General features: G+C 33.2%; 1 protein-coding gene and 1 long non-coding RNA gene across 6 annotated transcripts in view; one reads left to right on the top strand and one right to left on the bottom strand.

Moving 5' to 3' along the window:
- The window catches only part of LOC110669126 (beta-galactosidase 6), a 120,479-nt gene that overhangs the window by 40,690 nt on the left and 60,013 nt on the right, over window positions 1–19,776 (bottom strand). For all 5 annotated transcript variants that reach the window (XR_009140794.1, XR_009140793.1, XM_058129258.1 and 2 more), the window contains exons 13-14: window positions 19,507–19,625; window positions 19,298–19,411 (exon numbers count right to left, since the gene is read on the bottom strand). Coding sequence is in view for 3 of the 5 variants with exons in the window: in XM_058129258.1 (XP_057985241.1) it covers window positions 19,298–19,411; window positions 19,507–19,625 (233 nt within the window). In the remaining 2 variants the exon portion in view is untranslated. The remainder of the gene's footprint in view (window positions 1–19,297; window positions 19,412–19,506; window positions 19,626–19,776) is intronic.
- Window positions 5,175–8,857, top strand: LOC131169861 (uncharacterized). Its single transcript, XR_009140796.1, has 2 exons — window positions 5,175–6,364; window positions 6,516–8,857. It is a non-coding gene; the product is annotated as an uncharacterized LOC131169861 (long non-coding RNA).

Genomic DNA, 19,776 nt, shown 5'->3' on the forward strand with positions numbered 1-19,776 from the left:
CCATATGAAGCTTTGTATGGCAGAAAATGTAGAACCCCGTTGTGTTGGGATGACGTGGGTGAAAGAAAGATGATTGGACCCGAAATTGTTCAGCAGACTGAGGATAAGATCAGGGTGATCAGAGGTCGACTTAAGACTGCATCAGACCGTCAGAAGTCCTACATTGATCTGAAGAGAAGAGATGTTCAGTATGCAGTGGGTGACAGAGTTTTCCTCAAGGTTTCTCCTTGGAAGAGAATTATGAGATTCGGCAAAAAGGGGAAACTAAGTCCTCTTTTCATTGGGCCATATGAGGTTCTAGAAAGAATGGGTCCTTTGGCATATCGGTTGGCACTACCTCCAGAGTTGGAGAAGATACATAATGTTTTCCATGTGTCTATGTTGAGGAGGTATCGATCAGACCCATCTCATGTACTACCAGTAAAGGAAATTGAAGTGAATCCAGACCTCACATATGAAGAAGAACCCATAAAGATTATGGCTTATGAGGTGAAGCAGCTACGGAACAAGCAGATACCGTTGGTAAAAGTGCTGTGGAACCATCATTCGGGCCAAGAAGCTACTTGGGAACGAGAGGAGGACATGAGGAGACAACACCCACAACTGTTCAGAGATTGATACCAGGTAAAATTTGGAGACAAAATTTATTTAAGGGGGGGAGAATTGTAACACCCCCGGTTGCATAGCCTGGTAGATTTCACTGTTCCGGTGATCGGTGTCGGTCCGGACAATTAAGGAGATTAGAGCCACATTTAAGACAACTTGAGAAGCCATAAACACAAATAATTAGTAATGTTTAATTAGTTAACTATAAATAAGAAAAACAGAACATAAGAGGTTAAACGAGCCGAGAGTCACAGCGATGAGTGACCTCCTGAACGCATCGAAGTAATTTTAAACTCAAATTTCAACCGTAAAAGTGACGCGGTCCTTAGGACCCTTATGAACACAAAGTGGAAAAGAGAAAATCACGAAAAGAACTGTTAAGCTACCAAATAATTAGGTCAGGGAGCCGGAAGAAATATTGGATTATTTGCAAACCGAGATGAACCGGCGAGGGGCAATTTGGTCAATTGACCCCGAGAGCTGACTCCTGACCTAACTGTCAAATAAAATCGGAGAAAAGAAAATTTCAGAATTGAGAATTAAATTAAAGAACTAATAGAAAAAAAAATATAAATAGAAAAAAAAAAGAAAAGGAAAGAGGTTGGAAAAGTCAAAGGGATGACATCATTTATGATGTCATAAAGGTTTAATTTAATTATTTTATTAATTAGGGAATTTTGGTCTTCAAAAAGGGATAAGACTAAGGAAAATAAAACAAAAAAAAAATTTAGAAAAGTCTCTTCTTCCTTCCAATCTTGCCGCCCCATTTTCTTCCTCTTAGCTCCCATGAAAAATCCTTCATTAAGCTTACATTTAAGCTTAATTTGCTCCACTTAATCTTCATAAATCCCATAAAAACCTTGTTAGACCTTGCAATCTCAACTTAAGCACAAGAAAGAAAGAAGAAAGAAGGAGAGAAATTGGAGAATTGGCAAAATAGTTGAGGTTAGTATGCTAACTTACTATTTTTCCATTCAAATGCATGTTTAGGTAATTAAGTGAGCTTAGAACTTGATTTAAATGAAACAAATATGGGGGAAGAATTAAACTGAATTTTCGGGCAGCTTGAGAGGAGTGTGGTTTGCATGAATATGATGCAATTGAGTGAGTTTAGAAACTTTACTTAGTTAAATGATTAACATTAAAATCATTAGAAGTAGTTAAATGCAAGAGTTAGTGAGATTAGAGTTTCAATGCTAGGGTTTATGAACCAAAATTTGGAGAAATATATAAATGGCATGTTTAACCTATTGTGACATGAAATAATGGTCAATTATGACCAAATAAGTTGTGTGGGAATGGTAGGAAATTAAACCAAATTCGTAGGTCCAATGGTCATGCTGCTGGCAGCATGACCAAACCTACTTTGAAGGACCAAAACTCAAATTTTACAAGTCCCATTGATATGCCACCAATTAGAGATGAAAATAGACATAAAAGAGCACAATTTTCATTAAGGAACCATGGCCAAAAACTGACCAAAACTTGGTGAAACAATTGACCAAAGTGAATTGATTGCAGGCTGCCACTGCACTAAACTGATCAAATGAACAGTAACTGTTCATTTGGTCATAACTCGAGTTAGACAGGTCAAATTGACCTGAAATTTGGCCAGGGGTTAGAGGGCATATAGATCTAAAACTTTCATGAAGAACATCACCCCAAATTATGCCATTAACCCATTCAAATTATTGAGCAAAGTTAGGTTACTAAACCTGCAACTCTGCAGAATTTTCAATGAGCAGCAATGTTTGGATGGCTATAATTCCCTCTAGAAAACTCGGATTTAGGCGATTCTTGAACCGATGGAAACCTAAGACATAGTAGAACATTTCATATGAAGAAAGTGAGACCAAATTATGAACCTAACTTGATCAAATTATTGACCAAAGTTGGATCAAAATCTGCCAGAACCCAAAATTGCAGCATGAATAAAGCAGCACGTGAAAGAAACTTATTTTGGCTATAACTTGAGCTACAAAACTCCGATTGAGGTGATCCAAAAATGAGAATACACTTAAGACAATAAGGAACATTTTATATGAGGAAGTTTTGTCAAATTCCAACAGTAGACCGACCAATGAAACAGTGCAACTTCGGAGCACCAAAACCGAAAATTGGCAATTTTGCCAAAATGACCTAAGCTTTAAACAAATGACCAAAACCAACAAGTTTTGTGACCAAAATGTGGTATGTGGGTGAAGTTGGAGTTCCCATACCTATTAAGCCTTAGAAAGTCAATAATTTGACTTGAATAGTGCAGTGAATAGTAACCCGAAACACAAAATTTCGAGAACGTCGAATTTAACACGTTAGAGCTAGGCAAATATGAAGTTAAGTTTATTTTGGATTTATTTTAAGTTTTAGTACTGAAACATTGGAAAATTTCGTGTTTCAGTGGAAAAGAATATCGGGACAGAAGCCGAGGAGTCGAGTTAAGGCCAACAGGCGACTCGTTTGAGGTTTGTGCACAACATATACTTTTATAATCATCTTTTGCATATCGTTTTGAATAATATGAAATATCGGATTATGGCATTCTTATGATGTTTGATCTAAATTGTTGAAAGTTATAATGTGTATTTGAAAAGACAATGTTTAGCAAATTGTTAAGATAAGTTTTGAAACCACAGTGTCATGACCACATATTTGAACACCTCACTAGCACGACTAGTGGGGATAATTAGTTTTGAATTTTGATTCCTTCTCTGGAGAAGTGTTGAGGTGTGCCAGTAGAAGAGGATGTGAATGGATATCCATATATTTGAGCTAGCTAGCCTTGTGATATGATTTCTCTTTAGCCTCTGGCTATTGAGATTCTATTTGTTTCGAATGACATGATCTAACTGTGGGTTTTATGAAATGTGTTTTGATACTTTGAAATGAACTTGGTTCGTATTAAAATCTCATGATTTATGTTTTGTGTTTAATGCGCATGTTTAGTCAAAATTTTGAATAAATGTGATTTAAGTTTTGCATAAAGATTATTTCAGTATGTTGTGTACCACTGAGTCCTAGTACTCAGCGATAGCTTCTATTGCTGTCGCAGATACAGAGCATAGAGGAGCAGCAGACTGAGCTGCTGAGGTGTGAGGAACCATCGGCTTGAAGTCTTCTGGTATAATTTATACCCTAACTGTAAATATTCCTTTGATGTATATACTGCACTTAAATGTATGGACATGTGAAGATGGGTTTTGAGCAGCTTGTACAAAATCTATGTAAAATTTGTAATAAATTTTAGTTTGGATTTTCTTAATGTAAATTTTTGTAACTTGAATGTATAAAATTGAGGACTATTGAATTTTGACTTGAGAAATTTATTGAAATGATTGTGAAATTGATTGAGTTTGATTGTGAAATCGAAGTAGTGGTTGAAAAAAACTTTTAAAAGTGCTTTTTACAGGTATTTGAAAAACGGTTTTCTCAAAATACAGAGAAAACTCTGTCAAAATTTTTATAGAATTTGCGGAAAACTAAAATGGACCAAATATATATTAACTAGTTTTAATTTTAACTAAATGTTTTAAATGCCTATTAGACAATGCTCACCACTTAACAAAAGTAAGAAAATTGATTTAAAATCCTTTGTAGGATACTTAATGAGTTATCGGTAGGTGAAGTTCGGTAATTCATTAGGTATTCTACGGGATCATGTTATGCCTTACAGAAGGGTAATGTGTGACATTATCATTGCATTTATCTATGATATCTTGGTTAGAGATGGAAATGGGTAAGGTATTTGTAAAAATTTAAGATACACATATCTATTGAATATTACTACTATTGGAATCCATCCCGAGCTCATCTCAAACTCTATTAGAATTCACTTCTTACTACCTACATCTATTCCAAATATAATTACTACTATCCACACTATTTCAGCCTATTTAATTTTATATGTGTTAATTAATAACTTACATGGAAAAAAATAGTTAATAATTTATCAAATCTATAAAAAAAAATATTTGAATTCTATTGTTAAATATAATATATCAAAATTTATAAATAAAATTAAAAAACTATAAAAAAATATTTAGATTCTATTGTTAAATATAATATATCAAAATTTATAAATAAAATTATAAAAAAATGTATTTTTATATTTAATTAATTATTTTTATAAACGTATTTGGATAATGGATATCCAATGTATAAAATTCAAATCAAACACAAACTTGACTTAGATACTAATTATCAAATTTGAAACCATCCCAAACCTATTAGACAGTACTCAATCTCATCCTATTAGGGTCAAATCAAATAAAATACCTAAAAATACTTAGCCCTTTCTATCCCTAATCTTGGAATATTTGAGATTGGAGTAAGAAAATGTATGACATCTGAGGATAGTCTTGCAAATTTTTACAGAACATTAGTTGTATGCTAATTAGTAATGGTTGATGCTAGAAAGATGGAAGTTGTAGTTAATTGCCCACAACCCATAATGGTAATTGAGATAAGAAGTTTCCTAGGTGGCTGGATACTATGGATTTTGTCTAAGACTTCTCCAAAGTTACGTCTCTTTAACCAAATTGAAAAAAAAAATTATATGGACTAATGCTTGTGAAGAAAGTTTTCAAAACTTGAAAGAATGTTCAACAACACCTTCGTTATTAACCTTTTTATGAAGGGATGATACACAGTGTTTTGTGACATACCGAAAAGTTTACTTGGGATGTGTTTTATGCAATATGGTAAGTGAGTCACTTATGCTTCTAAGCAATTAAAGAAGTATATTTTAAATCATTTGTATAAAATAATAATAATAATAATAAAGTCATATTATTTCTAAAAAATTTCTTGATTTTACATCGAGCTGTTAGGACAGATGCTCTCTTTTTTTTTTTTTTTTTTTTTTAATGAGATCTCGGCCGCTGGAGGAAGATGATGATCAGGCGACTAAGAAAGTTAAGCATAGAGAGGAGGGAGAGTTCTGGGGGAGTAGTGGGGCAACGGAGTTCCCTTCTAGTGGGTTGAATAGCTCTTTTAAGGAATGTCTTTTGAATGGTCCAATGCAAGAAGGGGTAGATGATAACTTGATGGAGGATGTTGATATAGTCGTAAATGAATCGAATGTAGTAGTAGATAGATCTGGAGCGACTCCAACTATTCGTATATCAGACCAGCTGAAGCAAAATTTGGCTAAGCAGTTGAAGCTAGCGATGGTGATTCATCTACTTAGGAAGAAGATGGGCTATAAAGCGTTGAGTATATGGTTGTTGTTGTTATGGAATCTCAATGATGCTAAGTTCTTGGATTTGGGGAATGACTTTTCCTAGTGAAATTTATTAAGGAAAAGGATTATCAGATGGCATTGCTTGAGGGTCCTTGGATGATAATGGGAAGCTATTTATTGATCTAGCCATGGACATCTAATTTTAGTGTTCGTAATGTTTGTATTGAGACGGTATTTATTTGGGTGTGCTTGCCTGGGCTTCTGTTGCATCTGTATCATAACTCGGTTTTGCGAGCTATTTGGGATGCGATTGGTAGAGCAGCGAAGGTGGACTATAATACTTCAGATTTACAAAGGGGTAGGTTTGCTAGGTTAGCAGTGGTGATCAATCTAAATGAGCCCCTTGTATCGAAGTTTGTTTTAAAGAAGATGCAAGTGGTTGAGTGTGACTCTATTCTAGAAATTTGTTTTAAGTGTGGAAGAGTTGGACATAAAGAGAATGCTTATTTTCACCAAATGGGGGTGGAGCAAGAGATTCCTATGCAAAATGTGGGTGTACAGGAGGAGAATTCCAATAAGGTGACTGATGATTTTGGCTATTAAGTTTGATTAGGAAAAGGCATATGATAAGATTAATTGGGATTTTTTGTATGACACTTTGGTGGAGGTGGGATTGCCTGCTAATTTTGTTAATGTTGTTATGAACTGTGTGACTTTTTCCTCCATGCAGGTATATGGAAAGGAGATTTGATAGAAGAGTTTAGACCCATGCGCAAATTGCGCCAAGGAGACCCATTGTCTCCGTATTTTTTTTTTGCTTTGTTCATTGAGAGATTGTCTCATGCTATTGGTTTTGCAGTCCAAAGGGGTGTTTGGAAGCCTATTCATATATCGAAGGGAGGTGCTGTTGTTTCTCATTTATTTTTTATGGATAGCATATGTTTTTTGGGAGGCCTCTAATTCTCAAGTTAAGATGACAAAAGGGATTTTACATATTTTTGTGCTCGCTTGAGTTAGAAAGTAAGTTTGAATAAGTGCCAAGTGTTCTTTTCTAAGAATGTGGCTTTGAGAAAGAGGAAAGAATTTAGTAGATTAGTGGGTGTTTGTGAAACTTCAGATTTGGGGAAGCATTTGGGAGTCCGGTTGCTCCACTCTCGAATTAAAAGGGGAACGTGTCAATATATCATTGATAAAATGCGACAAAGGCTGACTAATTGGAGTGTATCACAACTTCGTTTGGTGGGTAGGATTACTCTATCTCAATCTGTGTTATTTGTTATCCCTTTGTATGCGATGCAATTGGCGAGCTTCCTGTGGCTATATGTAATGAAGCTAGCAAGTTTTGTAGGTAACAAGTTTGAGGTGCTACAGATGGGAAGAGGAAGCTTGCGTTAGTGCCTTGAGAGAGTGCAGCGTCCTAAAGGTGAGGGAGGCCTTGGGTTTAAGGATTCGAAGTTGTTGAATTTGGCCTACTTTACAAAGTTAGGGTATGAGATCTTGATCAGAAAAGATGACTTGGGGGTGAAGCTTTTATGCTTTAAATATAAGTTGAGGGTGCAACAGTTCCCTAATCAGATTGCTAAGACAAATCGCTCAGTGACTTGGAGAAGGCTTGCATTCCATGCTTAAAGGGATTAGATGATCTTTGGGGTATGGTACTCGTGCCAAGTTTTGGGTGGATTATTGGCTTCCTCACGGAGTGAGGTTATTAGCCTGTGTTGTTAAGGAAATTCCTTTAGATTTCCTATGCTATAAGGCTGCTAAACATGCAGATGGGTTTAGGGGCTAGGTGTGGGAGAAGTTTAGGGATTTTTTATCTGAAGATGTTTTATTATTGATTGTTGCCACTTTGCCTCCTTATGTTCTCAATGGGGTGGATCTAAGAAAGGGAAGTTTACTGTTGGGAGTGCCTATCATGTGCTTAATGGGAAAGATGTGGGGTTGAATCAACGTATTTGAAGAATGGTTTGGAAATTGCAGGGACCGTACAGAATTAGAATTTTTCCTTGGGTTGGTTTTAAGCGGCGGTTTGCTCACATGTGCGGAACGCCTTCAAAGACATCTTAGTAAGTCTAGTCAATGCCAATTATGTTTTTGCCAAAAGGAAACGCTGGAGCATGCTTTGAGGGATTGTGATTTTGCTAAGTTTGGTGCGTAAAAAGATTGTGCTAGGGGAGTTGGTCTTGGAATGGAGCCAAAGTGAGTTGCCTGTGTCAAATTGAGTGATTGGTATCCTAGAGATGGAATGGAAGCATAGTAGTGGAGTGAAATGGGCTGTGTTGTTTGGTGTGACATGTTAGGTGCTTTGGAAGCAAAGAAATAAGGCTGTTTTTTTTTCTAATGAAGCTATTGGGGTGGATGGTGGTTCATTTGTGCATTTCCTCAGCAGTAGCTTTTGAGGAAGTTGTTTGATAAGGTTCCTATTGGAATTGTAGGGTAGAGGTGTAAGGAGGATAGATGGATTTGCTTGGTGCCTGCTCCTGTTGAGTGGATGAAATTAAATTCCAATGGTTCTTTCAAGGGTGAGTCAGGAAACGCTTATAGGGGAGGGTTAATTCGAGATTTGGAAGAGAGGTGGGTTGTTGGATATATTTTAAACTTGGGCGAGAGCACAGTTACAGGGGCAGAGCCTTGGGCATTCGTAGCTGATTTGAATGTTGCATGGGATTTCGGTATTCGGAGGCTTATTATTAAATGTCATAATGCTAGTGTAGTTCAGTGGTTGTGTGGGATAAAGGAATGATGGGCTGTCCTAGATCTCTGTTGGTGGTGATTAAGCAATTGTTGTGTTATAATTGGGAGGTGAAGGTGCAGCATATATATAGAGGCTAACATGTGGGCTGAAAAGCTTGCTGATGTTGCTGGGAATTTTCCTTTGGCAGTGCATATTTTGTCGTTCCTGCCTAATGAGATCAAGTCTTTGTTAAGGCAACATATTATTGGAGTGGCTCAGTTCAAAGTTGTAGGGATGTAGATCTTTTTGAGCTCTTTTTTTCTTAAAAAAAAAAAAAGAGAAAAAATCTTGATTTTCTTGGGCAATAAAATATTATGGAAGGAAATCCTTAAATACTATGAGTGGATATCAAAAAAGTATCAATGCATTAATATTATTTAACAATATTGTCATACATCATAAAATTTAGTAGTCTATTAAGAAATTAAAAAGGGGTTAATCATGCATTATTTATGTGTCATATTTGTTAGTCACATCATGACATTCGTAGTTATATTGAAATTTTTATGATATATGAAAATGGAATTTGAATTATTAAGCATAAAATATATCTACATATAAAAGGAAATAATAGTTAGGGTTTTGGGTCTAATTGCAACACCCTAATTTTTTGATTTATTTTACTTTAAAGTTTTAATTTTTCCTACAATATTTTACTACCAATTTAATTTTAATAATAAAATTTTAAAAGAAAAGAATAAATTTGAATACTTTCTTTATTAAGAGAATAATTAAAATTAATATTATTGTTATTATTATTCTCTAATATTATTTATTAATTTGAAATAAAGATTTAGTAGATTTTTGTTTTAAGTGAGTTAACAACTAGATAAGGTGAAGATATTTTGAATATTAACATTTGTTTATTGTTAAATTATTATTATTATTATTATTATTATTATTATTATTATTAAAAAATGTATAAGTAAATTCATGCTGAGAAAGAATGGACATTGTAAGCGTCCAGATAAAAGAAAATTAAAAAAAAAAAGTTTTAGTTTTGAAAAAAAAAAAGGGATAGTACCCCATTCTTTTTCTGCTTCCTCGATTTTTTTTTTCTTCATTTCTTCTTTCTTTTTATCGGTGAGCTGCTCTAACCGATAATGACCAATTAGACTCAGGTCTCTCCCGTATTGGTTGGCGACTTCCAAGAGCCATGAATGACGGCAAGCAATGGTAGTTTTTAATGGTTTTGTGAAGTGAGAGAAAACGGGTCACTAAAATTTTAGAAGCCCATATCCAATGACTCTAACGTCCAATTGGGGTGATTTTTCAGTGGCTATTGACTTCTGGTGAAGAGAGTTTCCCTATAAGACTAACAGTGCCAAGAATGGTGGCTGTTTCCGGGGCTAGAAAGGAGATAGAAATTTGGGTTTTTGCCACTTTCTGACAATATTTCAACCGATCTAGCTATCGAATCAGCGATCCAAGACCACCGATGAGCTCTACAAGCCAAGACCTTTAAGATGGGATTAACTCCATTCTAATTGGACACCGTTTGGAAAAGGAAATCAATGGACGACCTAAATTGATCGTTGAGATTTTCGAGCCTTTTCAATTTTCATAAATTAAATATAATTATATGATAATTATTAACACTTTATGGGCTTCGTTTAGGTGTAATCGTATTGGCGATAGCTCAGGACACCTAGGACCAAGTTTTCAACCCTGCTCAGATGCCTGATAGATTGTCCCAGAAGGTGGTCATGTTTACAAGCAATCCCAGTTCCTGCATTTTGGTTGCATTCCAGGTAGCATAACTGGCAAAGTTAAACCCAAACTCAATGTAACACCCCTATTTGTATAGCCTGGTATATTTTACTGTTCCGGTGACTGGAGTCGATCCGGACAATTAAGGGGATTAAAACCACACTTAAGACAACTAGAGAAGCTATAAATACAAATAATCAGTAATTGTCAATTAGTTAAGTATAAATAAGAAAAACAGAACATAAGAAGTTAAACGAGCCGAGAGTCACAGCGATGGGTGACCTTCTCGAGAACGACTACGAAGTCGATTTAAACTCAAATTTCGAACTGTAAAATGTGACGCCGCGATCCTTAGGACCATTACGAACATAGTGGAAAAGAGAAAATCACGAAAAAGAATTGTTAAGCCAGTCAAATAATTAGGTCAGAGAGCCGGAAGAAATATTGAATTATTTGCAAACCGGGTTGAACCGGCGAAGGGCAATTTGGTCAATTGACCTCGAGAGCTGACTCCTGACCTAACTGTCAAATAAAATCGGAGAAAAGAAAATTTCAAAATCGAGAATTAAATTAAAGAACTAATAGAAAAACAAATAAAAAAAAGAAAAAGAAAAGTGAAGGGTGATGACATCATGCATGACATCATGCATGATGCAATAAATGTATAATTAATAAATTTAATTAATTCAATTTTATGGTCTTTCAAGAGCATAAATTGATAAAAGAAAAGAAAAAAAAATAACCCAAAAAAGTCTTCTTCTTCCTCATTTTGCTGCCTCTCTCCTCTCTCCCTCACTTCATCTTCCATTAAAGCTCATTTTGAGCTTAAACAAACCTTAAATTCCACCATAGAAAGTTAAACCTCTAACATTAAATCTTGATTTCAAGCTTTGGTAGAGAACTTGGCAACAAAAAGAAGAAGAAAGGAAGAGTTTTGAAGGGAGGAAAATTCTGCATAAGGTTAGTAATTTAAGTTCAAAAAATTTAGTTTATACTTTGTGTGTTTAGCTAAATTAACTTAGATTTTCACTTAAAAATCAAAGGAAACAATTGTTGAGGGACTTTTAGTGAATTCAGCTAGCTAGGGTTTGCTATGAATATGCTTGTTTTTTGATTGAATTCAATAGGTATGAAAGCCTAATGGAGTTGAGGAATGATATTGGTATGCTTAGAATTAATTGAATGTAACAAATTAAGAATAAGGGTTTGACACTTAGGGTTTAGAGACAAAATGTGAAAAATTGGTAAATGATGTCTTGGACCTAGTTTGAAGGGAGAAATGGTCAATTGTGACCAAATGGAATGTGTTAGAAGTGTTTGAACCAAAACCAAATTCGGATTGAGTGTGGTCATGCTGTTGCCAGCATGACCAAGGTCCCTTTGAGGGACCAAAAATGAAAATTTACAAGTCCAATGGGTATGAGACCAATTGGGAATGAAAATAGACACTAAATAACACAATTTTCATTCAGGAAGCATGCCCAAAAAGTGATCAAAACCTAGTGAACAAATTGACCAAACTCGAAAAATCTTAGTCTGCCCTGTACAAACTGACCAAATGAATAGTGTTTGTTCATTTGGTCATAACTTGAGCTAGACAGGTCTAAATGATCTGAAATTTTACCAGTGAATAGATGAGATATAGACCTAAAACTTTTATGGAGAACATAAACCTAAATTATGTCATTAACTAAGTCATTTGGCCACCCAAAATTGGTGACCTAAAACTGCCAGAACCAAAATTAACCCAGAAAATCTGGGTTAAGTCCAATCGGCAGCCATGGTTCAAATGGCTATAACTTGAGCTAAAAAACTCCAATTGGAGTGATTCAAAAAGGAGAATAAACTTAAGACAATAGGGAACATTTTCTATGAAAAAAGTTTTGCCAAATTCCAACAGTTAAATGATCAATAAACAGTGCAACCTTGGACACCAAAATTGAAAATTTATCAAATTTGCCTAAAAGACTTAGAATTTGAGTAAACAACCAAAACTAACAAATTTAGTGACCAAAATGTGGTATGTGGGTGAAGTTGGAATTCCCATACCTATTAAACCTTAGAAAGTCAACAAATTGACTTGAATAGTACCATGAATAGTAACTCCAAAATGAAAATTTCCAAGAATGTTAGTTTAAGCATATTTGGGCTAGAATTAAGTATTTATGAATTAATTATCGGATTTATGGTGAAATAAGATACTGAAACACTATAAATTTTGTGTTTCAGCTGAAAAAGACCCGAAAGGTATAAGGGACTGAGTCAAGGCCTAGAGGCGACTCACGTCAGGTTTGTGCACAATAAACTTAAAATTCTTTGTTTCTACTTGATAATTCTTGAAATAAATGTTGTGAATAATTTTGATTATTATGGCTTTGAAAATATTATTTGAAAAATAGTGTGTTGCCTACTTTGTATACGAAAAATTTAGAATGAAATATGATTTGTGAATTGTATAAAATATTTGAATAACTTGATTTAAATTGTTTTTAATTCACACTTGGCATGACAATATTAATATATTCCTCCTCCACTTGTGGGGTGAGTTTGATATTTGATCACTTTCCTCCCTCTTTGGCTTTCCAGTCTGAGGGGCGAGTTTGGATGAGTACTCATTAGCTAGCTAGCCACCTCCCTCATTGATTTCGATTAGTGGGGTGAGCATGCCTTGTCGTGATGTACACACGACATGTTCAGAAATTTTGTGTCATGTCTTAAGTTGTGTTATTGTTTGGCAACACTATATTTATTAAATTGTTTGATCAAGTTGTGCTATATTAAGCTTTGAAAATTATGATTTGTTATAAATGTGATTTGAGAAAAAAATTGTGAAATGCGATTATGAGATTTTTGAATAATGATTTGTTCATAAATGTTTTATATTATGCATTTTATGCTTTATTGTCTACCACTGAGTATTTATATACTTAGCGATAGCTTTAACTTGCTGTCGCAGATAGAGAAAAGAACATAGTAGCAGAGCGAGCTGCTACAGTTAGAGAGGAGAACAATTGAAGAATTTTTGTACGGGTATTTGTCTATACCTTGGTAGTTTAGTTTGATGTAAATATGATAGTATGCATATGTATCTTTGTAATTTGAGTAGTTGTACAGATAAAATTGTAATAATATTATTTTTGAGATTTTGCATTTGTAAATTAACTTATGATTGTAAATTAATGATTTAAAATGTAATGTGCATGAGTTATGAAATGTTTTGAGATATTAATTCTTGATTTGAAATTTGAATTTTGAATTAAAGTGTTGCTATTGCTGTTGATTTGAAGTTTGGTGGTTGCAAATGGAGTTGTGATTGAGAAATATATTGGGAGTGTTTCTATTTTCAGGTTTTGAAGAACTGTTTTCTCAAAATATAGATGGCACTCTGCCGAAATTTTTGTAAAAATTGTGGAGATTTTTGTAAAAATTGTGGAGATTTTAAATATCTAAGAATTTAATTTATGTTTGGACTTTAAATAAAGGTTTTTAAAATTTGAAAAAAAAATTTACCCACCAATTTCAAAATAAACGAAAATTATTTTAAAATCGCTTGTAGTATATTTAATGGGTTACTGGTAGGTGAAGTACTGTAATTCATTAGGTGTACTACGGGAACATGTTATATCTTACGAGGAGTAGGGTGTGACACTCAACTTGTGTAGTTTTTACTAAAGTTTAAGCTAGCTAATTAATCTATAAAATATTTCTGACTGAATGAAATTAAGTAAAATGGATTTAATTAATGCGAGGACGAAGTAGAGGACTTCTAGGAATATTTTCATAATATTTAAAGTACTAAAAATAATTATTTGGACTATAGAGAAGCTAGGGATTTGAGTTAGAGATTAGAGATTTGGACCTAGAATTAAGCTTCTTGTTGGCCTTTGATAGGCATTGTGAGTTTGTTATGGGCCAGAGGCCAATTTAGGTTGTTGTTGCTACCATTTGTTGGGTTTTCTTATAGTGGGATTAGGTCTAGCTATAAAGGACTCCACCAAAATTTTGATAAGACCTTAGAATAAATTCTTATTTATGTAGTTTAAATTAATTAGCTATTCTTGTCAGTCAATTGATAAAGGTCGATGTGTTTGTATAGGTTTAGGGCCGGCCGTCTTCTTCCTTCTAGCCAAACTAGCTACAGTCGGGTCGTCAGCTCTGTGAGTTAGATATTGATTATTTTTATAATTTCAAAATTATTTATATTTTTATATTTTATATTTATTGGCATACTCATGTATTCATTTACACAGGTGTAATTAGTTATTATATCACGAGCATCCCTAAGTATTGCATTATAAATTTTCTACGTTGTGCCGCTTTGGGGATAAGTTGGAGCTTGTGTGTGTGTGTGTGTGTATTATGTATGTGCAAATCCTAGGGTAGGTACAGCATGAGAAATTCACAGATTCCCGTGGACATGGATATGGATGAACAAGGTAGGTAGGACAACTATATGGATCGACTAACTCTTGCCACAGTGAGGCAGGTACGGTGGCTATATGGATCGCTGGCTCTTATAAAAAAAGGATTAAGAGATCATGTGTAGCTCCTATTTATCTCTCCTGTGAGGATTGGGTGATCTGTTTGTGGTACATTTTCATTAATAGGACTCTATCAAAAATAGATAGTTATAAAAATTATAACTACAATCAATATCTAAACTCTCTTATTCAAATACTCGTTCCCATTTAATAATTTTTTTCCTAAGTTGCAAGAGGAGCACTTTTCTTCTAGAGTCCATAACTTTTCTCCATAAGTTATGGTACTATTCAATTATTCATTTTTATTTTATTTATTTATTTACTTATGTATTTAATTATTTTATTTTATTTTATTCTTTGAACTCCACTGTGGTACTAATAATATATTGCTTTGTTTTAATTAATAAAAAAAAATTAATAGTATTAGATGGATCATGAATATTGGCTATCATTGTTGAGATGGACTCCCCAAATTGTTGTGTAGTTAGACTCCCCAATTTGTTTTATAATATTATATGATGTTTAATAATATTTTATTATTATTTTTGGGCCTTGAGTTCGGGTTTGGGAATAGTAAGACTTACTACAAACCTCGGAGGTTTTATATCAGCCCAGGTCTTAGTGCTAATGTAGCCTATAATATTGGGTCTTGACAAATTTTATATCAGAACTTAGGCTATAGATTAATAGGAAAAGTTGTCATGGGTTTATCACATGCCGAGTATAGGATCTTGTTTTGTCTTTTTCTATAATTCGTTGCTTATAGTTTTAGAGTTATCGCTCAGATAGCATGCTTTGATGTCAATTCAGCATCTCAGTTTTCGTAGGGTAGAAGTTGATGTGATATTGAGCTAGTAGATGTATTATGGTCTACCCTAGGAATATGTGCCCTAAGAAATGATGTGATCTATTAGTGTGGGGCTATGTAGCATCCTATTTAGTGGGAAACAGGATTATATAGAGGCATGTTATGGTGTACAGTTACCCTAGGAAAGGGCAAGGGTACCACTATCAATATAATGTTGGTTGATTGGCCAGTGAATTTATGGTATTAGTGGTCTAGAGAGGATAAAAAGTTAAGAAATATCATCTATTGGGACGTATTGTAGAAACTTATGCAATGTTTTTTATGTTAAGTTATAGATTATAGTACCGACATGGGATTATTATACAAAGCTACAGGCATCCCTGATGTGTTCCATGAGGATATTTACAGACAGCTTTTGTTTTAGTACAAATGCATCATAACAAAATTCTATTTCTATAATAGAGCTAGGAAAATCCTAGTTGGTGTTTAAAGCCCTTGAGATAAAGTATTAGAGGTTGTAATTGGACAATAACTAAAGTCAGCTTTTCGGTTACCTTAACATGAGCCCAAAGTTATTGCATGAGTTGTCATGGGATTAATGGTTTAGTATGGCTGTAGTGTAATGTTGGCACCTGCCAAGTAATACTATCTAGTCCCTAGTGTAAGATCTATAGCAATTTTGGCAATATGCTAGATGTTTTGCCTAGAGTAATAAATATAGTTTTCTTTATGTGGCAATGGAGTGCAGAGTATGACTCTATGCTCTAAGAAAGATAAGAGGTTATGATTAATGTTCATAGCCTATGAAATGACAATTTAATGTTCATAGCCTATGAAATGACATTTTAAGGAAGAGTTTAGTGTGATAAAGAGTTATTGGTGATCCTAATGGATGTAGAGTCTTTGAGTTTAATGATGGGAATTGTGTACCCAATACTTTAAGTTTTGACTAATTGAGTAGTAATGGAAGATGGAACCTTAATAGATTCCTTTCTCAATGTATTTAAAGGTATGATTTCCAAGATCAAGACAGAAAGAGGTGAAAGGTCATCATAGGTAGTATGCAGGGCAGTTAAGGTTCAGTGATTGGAGAGTGAAAAGTTCAAGTACTAGTGGAGTATTAACCAGAATGGTAAAAGGACCAATTCTGAGTAACACAAAGGTGTAGATAACCTAACAAAGACACTAAAAGGTACAATTATCTAGCATAGATATTAGGCTAGAAAGAAGAACATAGCTAAGGAATATTATAGTTAAAGTTCTATTTTGGGTATGATAAAAGAGATGGATTAATGAACAAATTGAATGGCCTAGAATAGGAAAAGATTAGGGAGAACAGAGTCAAGATATAGAGTAAGATAGGTGATGATTAGTGGTAATAGTGATCAATATATAGAACCCAAAAGTATAGGATTGAGATCAAGTCATAGTTAAGGCAGTGTCAGGGGCCAAAAATGGAACTCAGAGTTGCAGGATTAGGATCAGACTTTGTTTGTTTCCTATTCACAAGTTGGAGTAGTTAGCTATGGGAGAAGAAGCCTTTAACCTATTGATAATGTAGGGGAAGTTAGGCGAGGAATGCAACCAGAGCGAGCATAACTAAAGAGTGTGTATCCTAAATAGTTCTATTAGGTAGAGAATCAAAGCTAATGAGTGGTAAGACAAATAGAGGTCAACCTAATGGTTCAAATAGGTATGATGAGAGAAAAGAATGATGGATAATGACACAGAGGATTTTAGGTTAGGCTGTAGAGATAGTGAGAAGGTAGTCAAATGTCTAAGTATTAGGTGGATGTCTTCAGTGTGACCAATAGAGTCATTTTGCTTAAAGCATTAATGATAGAATAACCATAGGGGACAAAACAATAAATACTATGCATATGACGTAGTCATACATCAACCAGAAGTATAAGGATCAAAGTAATGGCAGTTGGTATGATTAGAATTGATTCTAGAAGAGTTTGTCAGTAAGAGGTATCTTCCAGAATACAATAGAGTACATGGCACTAGACAAATGATGTTAGTATGGAGGACAAATGAGTATGAGAACATATTGTTAATTATCAGATGTTATGTCAAGCAAGACAGTGGTGCAACAGAGAGTTGTTACAAACTGATTTCTTACAGAAGAGCACAATAGTAGCAAAGAGATAATAAAATTTGAAGAAGAAAATCAAGAGATATGAATGAATTTAAGGCTGAAGTTTGGAGAGCTGTGGGTAGTAAATATGGCAATATTAAGGAGAATGAATATGTAAAGTATTTTTGTCTGGGATTGTGGCAAAATGCATATTTTTCCACTACCATGTTAATTTTAGTGGAACTTATAGGTTCAGAGGCTCCTATCTAATCATAATTCTTTTTTTTTTCCAGATAAACTTTTTATTTGATAGAATTAGATTTTTTTTTTCATTCATAATCTCTAATATGCTTTAATTATATATAGATTGAATGCTTTAATTCGGTCGATTATTTCAATTTAAATCAAATACTACTAAATCAATACAATAACTAAATTTTTTGTTAATATATAAAAAATAAATAATTTAATCAGTTGAAGTTCACCTAATTTAAGTTAAATAAAATATAAAAATAAAAAGTTTAAATTATTTATGTGCAATACGCAAGCGGATGACTAGTTATAACTATAATAAATATATAAACTCTCATAGTAGAATATTTATTCCTACTCAATATGTTTTTTTTTTTTTTTTTCAATGTTGCAGGAGAAGCACTTTTCTTTTAGAGTCCAATATGTTTTTTTTTTTTCATAGGTTATGGTATTATTCATTTAGTCATTTTTATTTTATTTATTTACTTATGTATTTAATTATTTTATTTTGTTTCATTCCTAGAGCTTCGCTGTAGTATTAATAATAGATTGTATTAATTAATAAAAAATTAATAGTATTAAATAGATCATGGATATTGACTATCACTTTAAGCTAGGCTTTTCAAATTATTGTGTTGTGTGTTGAATTGAGTTAGATTCCCAATTTACTTTTTAATATTATATTTTATAATGTTTAATAAATATTTTATTACTATGTTTGGGCTTGAGTTTGAATTTGAAAAAAATGAAACTTACTACAAACTACAGAAACTTTATATCAATTCAAAATCTAATATCATTCTGACCTAAGTTCTAAGTACCAATCCGCCCATAAAATTGAATTGTGACACCAGTGATATTGACATAATGCTTCGACTAGTGATTAAAAAGTTATACTTATAGATATTAGATCATTTATTTAATATCATATTTATTGAACTGTTTTTCAGGTTTCAAAATTTTAAAAATTAAATTTGAGCACACATTCAGTTTCATTCGTAAAATATTCCGCAGATAGAGATTTAAAATTTTCCTATTTTAAAATATATATTTTACCAACTTATCAGAAATATTTATTTAATTGCTGATAAAAATAATGAGTTTTACATTATAGTGGAGTTATAGGGAAATTATGAGAAATCCACAAATATATTATTTTGAGTATTATTAGATATATATTTTAGAAAACTATGTGATATCATATTGAATATTTTATTTTTAAGGTTTATTAATTATTGGTTTCAAAGGCCTTAATTTCGAATGCTGGTTACGATCCAAATTTAGGTCGTGGTGGAATTGAATTGAAAGAATCAAGTGTAAATTTGTCATTTTTTTTAAAACATGTAAAACAATAAAGAAAAAAATATCATTTATAGAAATTTATTTAATAATTAAATTATAAAAAGAGATACCAAATGAGCCCATGTAGTAAAGCTTGATAACTGACCTGATATCCCCACTGGTAATTAGTCGTAAAGTTGTACAAATCCTTTTCTTCAGTGCATTGAATTTCCACTCTTGTTAATCCAGCATATCTCTTCTCCAGAAAAGCTCCCGAATCCTTCACCCAATTTTATTAAAATTAGTTGTTTTTCAGTAATTAGTTAAAAGGCAGGCAACATTAGTACTTATAACAGCTGATATTATATATGTTACCGGTAGTCCAACCATAACACTCAGAATAGAAATATTATTGGTCATTCCGTTGTCGTTTAAGACTATCTTCACTTCCATAATAAATGGGCCCTTTCCATTTTTACTTCCATGAGCTGATCCTGATACCAAAACGTTTTGAGAAATATATATAATAAGTACAACAATAAATGTGTTTAAATAATACATGCTTAAGATTTTTTAATAGTAATTAAAAAAAATATTTAATCACTTAAATTATAATAAAATTTTTTATAATTTGATTCAATTACA

This window comes from Hevea brasiliensis, chromosome 10 (genome assembly GCF_030052815.1).
Source record: "Hevea brasiliensis isolate MT/VB/25A 57/8 chromosome 10, ASM3005281v1, whole genome shotgun sequence".
Classification (NCBI taxonomy): domain Eukaryota; kingdom Viridiplantae; phylum Streptophyta; class Magnoliopsida; order Malpighiales; family Euphorbiaceae; genus Hevea; species Hevea brasiliensis.